At 37.4% G+C, this 13084-nt stretch overlaps 1 protein-coding gene across 1 annotated transcript in view; it reads right to left on the bottom strand.

Annotated features, from left to right (window-relative positions):
* Positions 1-13084, bottom strand: part of LOC122789797 — an 825084-nt gene that overhangs the window by 616189 nt on the left and 195811 nt on the right. Inside the window, 1 exon segment of the mRNA XM_044057239.1 lies at positions 1308-1430. Coding sequence (XP_043913174.1) covers positions 1308-1430 — 123 coding nt within the window.

The raw sequence follows: 13084 nt of genomic DNA, 5'->3' as shown, positions 1-13084 counted from the left end.
ACTGCTCATATCTTCAACATTTCTGATCATAGAATGTAGTAACAAAATCTACCAAATATTCAGCAAATAATTATTTCCTTGTATTGCTTAATGCTTTTCCTTTCTAGGTGTTCGCTGAGCCACTGGTCTTAATTTCATTCAGAGCAGTAGCCTCCCTTACCTTTGTTCAATGCTTTTTAAAGAAATGGTATACTCATCACAATGTTTAGAGTATTTTAAAAGTAAACAAGAGTAACTGCATAGAATTAATCATTGTGCATCAGTTCAAGTACCTATAATTTCTCCCTCTTCACTCCTATTAACATTGTAGCAGTTGACCGCTAATGCAGTCAACATTTAACTCTGGCAGAAGCATGTTATAAGTCATCTAGTTAAAATAGAGGGACTACGATCTGGCTTTGTCTGCTCCGTGTACTACCAGTTGCAAAAAAGAGAGAGAGCGAAAGCGCAGAAGTGTTTTACATGTTCCACTGTCAGACAGCAGCATAACTATCAACTTTTTGCGTAAGAATTCTGGTCATGTACAAAACTAAAGGAATGAGGCAATCCGGAACGGTTCTAAATATTACTCTAATTCATTTTAATCAACATTACAATTTCATAATTCTTATATTTTAGAAATTGCATGTCTGACATTTTAGACCAATTGTAATGCTATTTTACCAGAAAAACAAAGATTTTACGTGAGACAGGGCAAAATCAGGGAGAGTTGAGATATATGGCAGGCAGAAACAAAGTGTCCCTTTGGCACAAGGTAAAACAGTTTTAATAGCTGTTAGACACTTTGTTATGCTATACTTCTTGTTTATACGTGTGGAAGAGTGAAGTTTGAACAGCTTTTAAAGGCTCTTTTACTTTCTGTCACTGTTTTTTCCAGCTAGCACTATCCCTATCATGAGGCACAATCAACAGTGCTTAGAGGTGTACAACAAAAGTCAGTTACAATCGTGTCTTATCCTAGAGAAGCAATTAACAAGCTCAGTTTTTCCCTCCAATATCAGAAATTAATTGTGGTGCTCCATGCAATAAAATATTTTTATAAATTAACTTTACAACAAAAAAGATGTCCAAGCTACGACTGAAATGCACACCCCTTACGCAAGCCCCACTATTTTTTTTACACCTTAAAATAGGGCAGAAGGAAATACTCAAAGCAGATGTGAATTGAGAGGTGGCAGATTCACACATTGCCAGCAGTTACTTTCGGCTGGTGCCTAACATTGTGCCCATCTTTGCCAAGACATTACTTGCTGTCAAAATTAGGGGGGAAACAAAACATCAAGCTTGCAATCCAGGTATGCACTTACTGCTGGGGGAGAATTCAGAAATTTCCATTTGAAGCCTGGTAATAATTTCTTCCATAACAACAGGTTCAAGTTTCTCATGTTTTTGAAGCAGAAACAACAGTTGCGCATTTGGGATATTGTAGCCTGTACAAGAAAAAAAGTAGAAACATTACACTTTGAACTATAGACCTAGAACTCGCTGTACTGTATTGTCTGGCATTTTCCCTTAGCAACTTGACTGAGAATGATAAAAACACACAAACAGAAAAATACTGCATCAAAATACACATTCACAGCAAGCTATCAAATAATCAAATAACATTTTCATTAAAAACAGATCTCCACTAAAGAAGCAAAATAGAAAGGTGTGGGGCCTAGCCCTCACCCACTCACTAAAAAATGACTCTAGGTTCACAGCAACTGTGGGGAAAGGGTTACTGTACTGACAACAAGAATTTGATGAATGGCTCCTCAAAAAACATGTGCCAATTTATCACACCAGAATTACAACTACAGGAGTTAAGCATTCATTTACAAAGGTTTCAGATCAGAAAGCAAGGTCAGCAAGACACACAACATCACTACAATACATCCAAAGAAAGCCTACACACAGTTAAGGAATTAGACATCACAGTTCAGTATTTTGAAGAAATACTGACTCTCTACTATTCATAACCTCATTAAAATATGTAATCATTCAGTTATTTTTTTTGGTGACTCTCTTAAATGGCAACATTTGCAAAGGCTAAAGCATATTTGGTTAAAAAATAATCTATCTGAATATACTTAACAGTGCTTCATTTTAGTCGGAGAAGCACTGTAAAGCCTTTGCATCACACTAGACAAACACCCTTACCTGAGGTACTAGTTTTAGTGGTGGTATATTTAGTAGGTCAGTGGTACAAGGGCAGCACCCCACAGATGTTTGTTTGTGTCTTTCGGCTTTTCCCAGTTAGGGGTCGCCACAGCGGAACTCCGGTCCGCTAATGATTGGTAGTGGATTTTTACGTACCAGGTTACCAGCCCTGATGCACATCCTTCAACGAAGGCATGCCCCATTCACATATGCCTCCACACAGAAGACACTCTAGCTGAGAATCGAACGGGACAATGTCTTGCTATGAGGCGACAATGCTACTGCAGCACCCCACAGATGTAATGGGTATAAATATTTCTGACTGAAACTTAGTCTGGTCACCTATATTTAATTTAGTGAGCTTTCAGCTGAATGGTTTCAGGCACTTCTGGAAGACCCATATAAAAATAAAAGTAAAGTAGTCTATTATCAAATGCAGTTGTTTTTTACCTGCAGTTTTCATCATAAAAATAGAAAGAAAAAGACATGATATGACAGCTTTTGTCTAACCAACTTAGTTTTTGTAATTTTTCATGCTTCTGGGCTGATATGAGTCCCTTGAGCTGATGTTAAATACATTATTTAAATATCCGCTTTTGCCTAGTAAAATACATAATTTCTTTCTTGTTGGATAAAAACACACTTGAAAAAAAGCCAGTGTGCAGTTCAGATGCTTAGTAATCAAAACTGGTGTTAGCATTTTGGGGGCACACAGAAAATGTCAAGTTGGAGGACCCCTAAGCACTTCTAGTCTAAGTATCACTGTGTCACTGCCACCCATCTTCAGCAACCTTTTACTTCATGCTGTAAACTTTTAGTAGTAGTATGCACAGACTGACCTGTAGCTGCAGTGCTTTTACATTACAACAGGCCTCTCTACCACACTATGTTGGCCCCAGGGCCGGCCTTAGCTGAAATGGCGCCCTAGGCGAAGTAGTGCTTTGGCACCCTTTCCACTCCCACCACACCCAAAACTCCAAACACTCTCATATTTGGGTACGACGACAGCAGTTTGAAGCATGAAGCCACTATGAATATTTCCTTCAATTATTTTTATACATGAAATTTAAATGCATATTAACAGATACTATAGGAAGAAAAGAAACCTTGTTATGTAGTAAGGGTGAATTTTCAGTCCAAAGATGCAGGTAGGGAAGGACTTCAGGACTGATATTTAATGATAACTCATGCAATATCTGGTTGCCTCTGTTGGCTTTTTTACAGCAGGGAAGAACAAACAAGCTTAAGAGAAATAGGGGAAAAGCAAGAATAAGAAATATTGATAGACACAGACATGAAAGAAAAAAAAAGAGAAAAAAACAGAAAAAAAAAATACTAAAATAATACTTCAGGTAAATAAAACCAGCAAGTTGGTATGGAAACTGGGCTGGCAGCAGGCTTGGTTGGGGGGGTTGGTTTGGTATGACCAGACCAGCGGACAAAAATGACCATCAGCTGCTAAGACACAGACTTTCAGACCAGAAGTTCTCTTATGTATGATATTATGGGATGACTGTTTTGACTGGATTATGTATAATAAACAATATAAAAAAAAAATAATTTTATAAGTTCCCCTAAAATAAAATTTGGATATAATTTTATAAAATATTAATAAACAATATTTAATACTACCTACAATATAATAAAGATATACATTATATGTATACATATATAATATATATAAGTATAACATAACATTACATATACCCATACACATGTACACCTCAACATACATACTCATGTATTTTAATGTATATAGCTCATATTTGCTGTAAGAACTGGTTTTAATTAATCTGGTAAATGAGTAAGTGAATGCAAAGATTGGTTACATAATGACTAAGAGAGAGGTAGTGACAGACTAGAAGTAGCACAAAGAGTATGTGCAAAGTAGTATAGCAGGCAGGCAATTTATTGTGCATTGTAGGCAGTAAAATAATTTTGGGGGTTAGGGTGGGATTTTTGGAATCAGGTCATCAGGATCCCAGGGTCAAAAGGAAAATGGAGGAGTTGGATATTTTTGTATCAAAGAAAAATAGTATTTTAAACAAACAAATTTGAATTTTTTTGTATTAAAAATGATTTTTTTTTTTTGTATGAAGTTTCAGTTTTATTATTATTAGTCAATCAAAATAACTTTAGCATAAAGTTCAGTAAAGTAAAAACAAATCAATCTAACTTTAATGTAAAGAACTACTTACAGACAGGATTTTAGAAGGGTTTAGAGGCAGATTGAGTCAGGCTTATTTTCATTTTTTGTTGAGAGACTCTCAGAAGTTCAGACAGTTTGATATTTATTAAGATAGTTCAGAGGAAGTTTGGAAAGCAGACCAGCAGAAGTATAGACACAAGGTACAGACAGACAGGGATTAATAATACTATTCAGGAGATCAGAATATAAAGATTCAGATAATATTTAGTATTTGATATGAATATAACTCAGCTAATATTAATATTAAAAAAAAGAATTATATATTATTCAGAGATATGTTAATAGTATAAAAACTTATTTACAATTATCAAAAAACCGTATGATATAAAGCATCTTTATAATTTGTTACTTGTAAACAGAGAATAAACAAGTACAAAGATGTTATTAACATCAGCAGAAAAAACTAAATATCAACATGAATAAATTCAGCAACAAAGGTACAAAGATTTGCCCATATAAAAAGTTCAACATTCATTCCAGTCTCATTCTAGTTACTTAGATAAAACAGTCATACCAGTCATATTATTTTAGTTACGATGAACAGTATTCTTGTGGATGGATTTTGTTATTGATAGTTGCTGTTTGGAATTTTGTAAATGAAGGATGAAGGTTCCAAATTTAACACAACAAATAGTTACTGTAAGCAAGTAACAGTGCACCATCATTCATTTTTGTAAATTTGAAACTTTAGACCAGAATTACTGTACAAAACTTAAGGAAAATTAATCCCCAGTGACACAATGCAGTTTGGCCAAGATTCATGCCACCTAGGGGATGGAGGATATGCCTCAACACTGAAAAACAAGAGGAAAAGACCATAAATACAAAACAATGGGGATATCCACCAACAGAGAGAGAGAGGTAATCAACAAAAAACCTGGGCCATGGAACGAGGAAACTCAGGCACACTAAGGCAGCACTAAGCATATCTGGAAATTTATATTCTTCAGAAAATAATATGTTAATACACACTCATTTATCCTACTAGCTTTAAAGAATGATACCCATGAAAAAGGTCCATACATACCCATTATAAACTCATCTCGGTCTGAATTTCACACTCTGGGTTGTCCTTCCTTTAGAATCAAAGTATGGCTTCTAAGCATTCTTCATATTTCATTAACGCATGCTGCTGCTACCATTGGAAGGTGAATGCAATCAAATCAAAGTAGTGAAGAAAGACTTAGAAAGGGGTGCCAAGAAGAGCTTAGTCCTATGTTGGCCCTTCTGACAAAGGTATATTTACAGTTACTGGCATTTAGTTGCAATAATGATACATTACAGCAACTCTACATATAGATCAGGACTTAGGTGAAATGGTGCCCTAGGCCAATTACAGTTACTGGCATTTAGTTGCTATAATGATACATTACAGCAACTCTACATATAGATCAGGACTTAGGTGAAATGGTGCCCTAGGCCAACTTTTCAGCCACCCAACCCCCACACACCCACACATGCATACACCCTCTAGTCCTTTCCTCTGTTTCCCCCCACCTTGGGATCCCTATACCATGCACACTACTTTTTTCCTCTTTTTCTCATATTTTGCCTTACTCTTCAGCATTTTCAAGAAGCTATAATTTCTATATGCTCTGAAGTGCATTTAATTTTTTTCTTCTTTTTACACAACCTTTTCATCCAGTGATGGCTTGAACAGAAATTATAATTAACAAAATAAATTCAGTGTTGTTGTTCAGCTTTAGTTTTCCTTGCATCCTTTCAATACAATGAGAATACACAGTAAACGCTGGCTCCCAAAAGTCCACTCCAAAAAGAGGAAGATAAAAATCCAAAGGCAGGAACACTGGAAGCAGACCACCACGATGGTATAAAACAGATTTTATTACAAGGATAAGCGCTTTCGCGTACTCAAGGCACGCTTCATCAGATCATTTATACAAAGAGTAACAAGTTCTATATATACACCAAAAATCTACTTGCAATGAACAATAAACCAATCAATTATTTCATTAGTTGGAGACATTTAAAGTGCTAGTGCCTACTTTACTATTAGTTAAAAATATATATACTATAAATAAACCAAAAAACATAAAATACATAACATCAGAACTACTTCGAAAAAATTCATACTTAACATTTAATATCTAAAGCACATAAATATATGTATGTAAATTTGTAAAAAGCAGAACAAAACAGATGAGAACAAATCAGAGCAACACTCCTGACATACCTGAAACTAAATCTAAATCAGAACCTGAAGACCTGAGAGATCTATAACTAGTGCATAAGATGTTATTATTGTTAATGAAAATCTAAATAACTATAAAAATGATCAAGAAAAGATCAAGACATGACCAGTCAAATTAATCAATTACTGTATAATAAATGTTGAATCCTTCAAAATATTATACTTACATATATAATATATGATACTAATATGTAATTAATATATATAATTAATATATAATGTATAATATGTGGGCCAATGCTGTCTAACACATATAGATCATGACAGTGTAGGAAGGCATATCAAACTGTATATATGAAGCATATAAACGTAGAATAATAATAGAATATAATGATGTAATAATACTATATAAAACAATAAAATGCAATAAATACAATACACTCCCTCTTTTTGACAAAAGTAGTACAATATAGATACCCTGACCAGTTTATAGATCTAACAAAAATCATAAAAGAATTAAAGGGATGGTACATGATGCAGCAACACATTCATTCTATTTAAAGTTACACTTTCCCCGACAAAGCCAGCACAGTAAAACCATGGAAGAAATAACTCAAATAAGCCAAGGCCCAAGAATCCATAAGGTTATAGATGTTCTGTGGTGCATTTTAAAACATTTCCCAACCTTTTAATCCAGTGGTGGCCTAAAGAAAAATCATATATAAGAAAAGAATTTCCGTCTTATTTTATTTTTTTCTTTCAAGGAAGATACGAGTCATGCCCATGGCTTAACATTCAAAACTGACAAAATAATTGCTCACAATAAATTAGCAAGACAAGTGTTGCGAGAATACACAGGTCTTATCTGGGAATAGTGCCTGCCTCCCTACCCCACCACCCCAAAAAGAAAGTCAGTGCCTGTGCATCCCACTGGTGTTAGATTGGGATGAAAGCAGAGGTTCAAATTGCCACAGTCATGTATTACAAGTGGCACATACACACAAACACACACACACACATATATATATATATATATATATATATATATATACACACATATATATATATATATATATATATATATATAGCATGATTCCGCACTCCTCACCCCTGTCGTACCTTTTCTTGGTTTAACAGACATGTTACAGAATATCAGATTAAGATAACCTGTTGTAGTTGGGGGACCCCCAGGAATAGGGAGTGACCGCAGGGTTCGCTGGTGCCTAAAGCTGGCTATGTTAGTACTACACCTCAGAGACAGACACAAAGAGTGTTTGTGTCTGAAAATTTAGAAGGTTGGCATACAGCCTGCTATAAAATTAAATGTTCTAGATAAGAGCTCCAGATGCTGCTGTGACACCTATTGAGAAAATGCATCAGAATACAAGAAATGCGCATGAAAACTGGTTAAATCCAGAAAAGGAAAGGAAGACGTTACAATTTGTAACTAGTTAGCCCGTCTTAAGCATTCTTTGTGACATAAATGTTTTAGTTAATAGAAAATATGAATTTGCAACAATGTCCAGTTCAAAGTGAAGTGACACGTTCATGAAAAAGGCGGGGACTACCAAGGGAATAATATAGGAGATTAGACTGTATCTATGTTGTGTGCAGTTAGTACACTATACAAGCTGTGTTCAAGCTAACTGAGAGACACAGAAAGAGAGGGAGGGAGGGAATGGACTGGTATGTTGGTCTAAGGTTCTAACAGATACCTAATAAAGAGTAGCAGTACTGAATAACATTTTGTTACACTGTTACAATTCTCTGAACATTAAGGCCTTACTGACTATGGTTACTAATGTTCTGACTAGAAAGTTACCTTAACTGATAAAAATACTCTCTTGTCATGAATAAAATATGCCCTATTGGACTCCAAAGACCAGCTATAACCATCTACCATTTCCTGCCTGTTTACCCACTTACCTGGACAATTTGGACATCCTTGGTCTAAAGCCAAACTAACCAAGACTATCTGTAACAAAGTAATTATTTTTCTTGCCTCTTCCTCTACTATATGTATATATAATCCAGCACACCTCCCAAGTGTGTTAATCAGACTGCCATATCTGCCAGCAGCCATACCCCCCCTTCTACTACCAATGTACTCCACTGCCTGTCTTTAGGATACTGCAACTTCTACTACTAAAGTACTCCACTGCCTGTATCCAATATACTGCAGCTCCCTACCTCTATTCTAGCACCCCTCCATCCTCTCCCTACTTCATTATTCCTCTTTCTTATTCTATATCCCACAGCTACGAACTCTCCACAGGACAGTTACAAACTTTGCCCACTTGAGGGCAGCCTTGTCTCACCTGTACCTTCACTGCATTCTTCTTCCTATCTCTTACTTTATATCTTCCTCACTTAAAGCATTTTTCTCCTTCACTCTCCTCTTCCTCAGACCACACAAACCCTTGAACGTGTCTCCTTCCCTGGTCCTTATTAAATCTTCACCTGGCCATCCTCTCCACCTCCACTACTTCCAGACTACTTCCTTACGCATCCTCATGTCCCCTCTTCTCCTCTCCCCCCGTTCCACTTACTCACACTATCTCCCGCTCTTACCCTCTTCCTTACTGATTGTTTTTCCTCACTGCCTTTACCCTTCTTAGGTTTGCCCCACTCCGTTCATCCTGCGGGCTCACTCCGCTCCCCTACCCCCAATTCCCACCCACCCCCACTACATCTAAACTTATACCCTCATAACCCCACCCACTTCCACTCCAACTACTTAACCCCACCATTTCCTCTTCCTTGTTCCCTCCCCCTCAAACCCTTCCCTCCACTACTACTCGAACATCATCCACTTTGAACCCTCCACACACCACTCACCTCACTCTTTACTAACTACTAGAACTCCCTACAAACCAAAACATGTCCCCCAAAAAATATACTCTTCTCCACTCACCTAATTCTCTTTATAAACCTAACCTTCATCTACTACCTCACTCAGCCTAACTCCCTATCTCACACCCCACTCTTCCACACAACCCTCTCTCTCAACATACCTCACTCCTACGCAGCCATACATATATCTCCTACACTTTATCCCATCAATAACAATCTATGCTTTCGCTACAAAATTATCTTAGCTTACAAACTTTCTAACCACTCCCTCCCAAACAATTACCCAACAGCTAACAATATCTATTAAAAAAAAAAACGAAAAGCCCCTACCAAATAAAGCAAATTCTAACATCTCTTTTATTATCTGGAGATGTTCACCCTAACCCAGGCCCAAACACCTCCTCCTCTACCTCTAAATCTATTACATTTGCATCCCTTAATGCACAAAGTATAGCTAACAAAATTCATAACCTTCAAGCCTGGCTACACCATAACAATCCTGATATCTTAAGCATATCCGAAACCTGGCTAAAACCTCATATCAAAGACAAGGAGATAGTCCCACCTAACTACTCTATTATCAGGGCAGACAGAACCAGCAAAAAAGGTGGTGGAGTAGCCCTACTCTACTCCTCTCTATGCATTCCTCCCTACAATAAAGCTATTCCCCAATTTAACAATGCGGAATTAATAATTGCACAGCTTCAATTAAACAAGCGCAAAAATATATGTATTGCCTCTCTCTACATTCCCCCTGGAGACAATATCTCTACTCTTGAAGATATCATCTCCTGGTTCTCAACCAATATATCTAACGAAATCATCATAATGGGAAACACCAACATCAATTGGTCCTCCACTCAATCCCATACCCCCTCCATCAACATCAACATATATAACTTCTCCCAACTCATCAACTCCTCCACTAGGCCCTCTAAAGACTTCACCACTGGCAGTATTATTGACTGGATTTTAGTCTCTCATCCCCACTACTACCCTGATAGTGGAACTCTCTCTGACTCATTAAGCGACCACCTTCCCATCTTTGCTACACGCCTCCCTTCTCCAGTTCAAGCTACCCATAATTACATTTCTTTCAGACACCTAAAAAACTTCAACCCAGAAGCCTTCTCCAACTCCTTAAAATCAGTCAACTGGTGCCCCCTAAAAACTCTCCCCCTCGAAAGTGCAATCACTCACTTTAATACTACATTCCAAAGTCTTTTAGATATTCATGCTCCATTAAAAACCAAAAGAATAAAAAACAAAACTACCCCTTGGCTAACTAAAAGCACATTAAAAACCATGCGATTAAGAGATAAAGCCTGGTCACACTATCAGAAGCACAAATCTCCCACTACCCTTAATGAATACAAAACTCTTCGCAATACAGTAAAAAAGCTTATTTCGACAGACCATCAAAACTATTACTCTTCCTTCCAAAGTAAATACAAATCTGACCCACAAAAATTCTGGACAGGTATAACATCCCTCCTAAAACCTGGCACAACTGAAAACCCAAACCCCAACCCAAATGTACAAGACAATGAACTCGCTACCGAATTCAACTCCTTTTTCATTGACTGTATCTCCAAACTTACCTCTTCCTTCTCAAGCAACCACCCACCCCCTACTACCACCTGCCCTCTTCCTACACCCCCTCTTCTCCACTCAATCACCCTACTACCTCACAAACACCTATATTCTCACTGAAACCAATCCCTACCTCCACTGTAAAAAAAACTACTAAAGAAGCTAAAACCATGCACTAATGCCCCCGATAACATCCCCTCACACTTCCTCAGCACATCTGCAGATGCCATCGCCCTCCCAATAACTATCCTAATAAACCGCTCCATCCAAGAAGGTCTTGTTCCACAAGTCTGGAAAAAAGCTTTTATCATTCCCCTTCATAAAGGAGGGAATAATACTAGCATTACCAACTTCTGGCCCATCGCCATCCTCTCTCCCATATCAAAAATTCTAGAAAAATGTATCCATTTACAACTCCTTCCCTATTTATTAGACAACAATCTACTAAGTCCTACCCAACATGGCTTCCGCCCTAATCATGGTATTATGACAGCCCTCCTTTCATTCCTTGAAACTGTGAATAAAGCTAGAGACTCCAGTCTCACTGTATCTACCATCCTTCTTGATCTCTCCAAAGCATTCAACACTATCTCCCATAACCTACTGCTCACTAAATTGTCAAAGCTAAACCTATCACCTTCAACTCTTAACTGGTTCACCAGCTCTCTCTTAAACAGGCAACAAGCTGTCAAATGGAAAAAAGCCATCTCCTCTTTCCTACACACCCCCACAGAGGTCCCACAAGGCTCCATATTAGACCCCCTCCTGTTAAACATCTTCATAAATGATCACTATCACTCTATCCCCCATGCTAGTATCATCCAATACACTGATGATTCTACAATCATCTGTGCAGCCTCTTCCATTCCAACCCTTCTACAGTTCACCCAAGAAGCATTTTCCACCACAGAACTGTGGATGAAAGATAACCACCTTGCACTTAATGCAGCCAAATCAAAATTAATGATATTTACCCCCCTCTAAAACAAACACATTTGATAAACAACTATTCTCCATCACCAGTCAGAATAATACTCCACTTGAACTGGTATCCGAAACCAAACTTCTAGGAGTTCAAATTGAAAATAACCTTAAATTTGAGTCCCATCTACTAATAAACATAAAAAGAAAACCCACCAAAAACTCGGCCTGCTCTATCAACACAAGTGATTCCTCTCATCAACAACCAAACTCACTCTCTCTACTACATTTCTCTTACCCTCTCTCCTTTATGGTGACCCCCTTTTTACTAACCTACAGTCATCTATTAGAACTAAACTATCAACCAGCTACAACAAAATAGCCAAATTTGCCACTAGTACCAAAGCTTCAACACACCACTGCACACCACTTCATAAACTAAATTGGCTTGAACTTCCCAACTACCTCTCTTGCACTCAACTCACATTTGCACACAAACTCATCTTCCAACCATCCCTCTGTCCCACCCTTTCTTCTACCTTTAAAATTCACCAGACTCAAAGACCTCTCAGATCCACTAATCAGAACCTAATAGTAGTCCATAGACCCCTTCACCCCCCAGGACAAAAGCTCCTCTCTTTTTCCATAGCTCGATTATGGAACTCCCTACCTCCCTCCATTCGCACCATCGCTAGCCTTCCTACCTTTAAAAAAACACTCCACTCCTACCTAACATCCAGATGGGAATGCTCCTGCTCCCTCCCCACATAATCATTCTCCACTTCCTTTATCCTTATTACTTTCACCTCCTATATTCTGCTCATAATCTTATCCTAAATATCTATCAACCTAAAAAAAAAATGTATATAACTACACTCTATCATTATTTTAGTGGATAATTCTACTGTTTGTAAACTTTACCTTGCTATGAGTTGTATACTATGTAATGTATATCTCTGTAACATGTATTCTTGTTGGAGCTTTTCTCCCCAGGACTCCATTGAAAATGGGTTCACTTGGCCCAATGGACCATCCTGGTTAACCAACAGCAAATAAATAAAATAAAATATAGGTGCAAAAATACAAATCCCATTAATCTTATGGTTACAGTTACATTTCTGAGATAGTAATCAGTTTGGGCTCAGGGTAAATTCATCCTAAGATCATGCATTACCAGAATAATAAACATGTTTCTCTTCAGTAAACCTTAGTTG

The sequence above is a fragment of the Protopterus annectens genome, chromosome 15.part0 (assembly GCF_019279795.1).
Source record: "Protopterus annectens isolate FY-2018-M chromosome 15.part0, PAN1.0, whole genome shotgun sequence".
Taxonomy (NCBI): domain Eukaryota; kingdom Metazoa; phylum Chordata; order Ceratodontiformes; family Protopteridae; genus Protopterus; species Protopterus annectens.
This window is presented reverse-complemented; position numbering and strand designations above follow the sequence as displayed.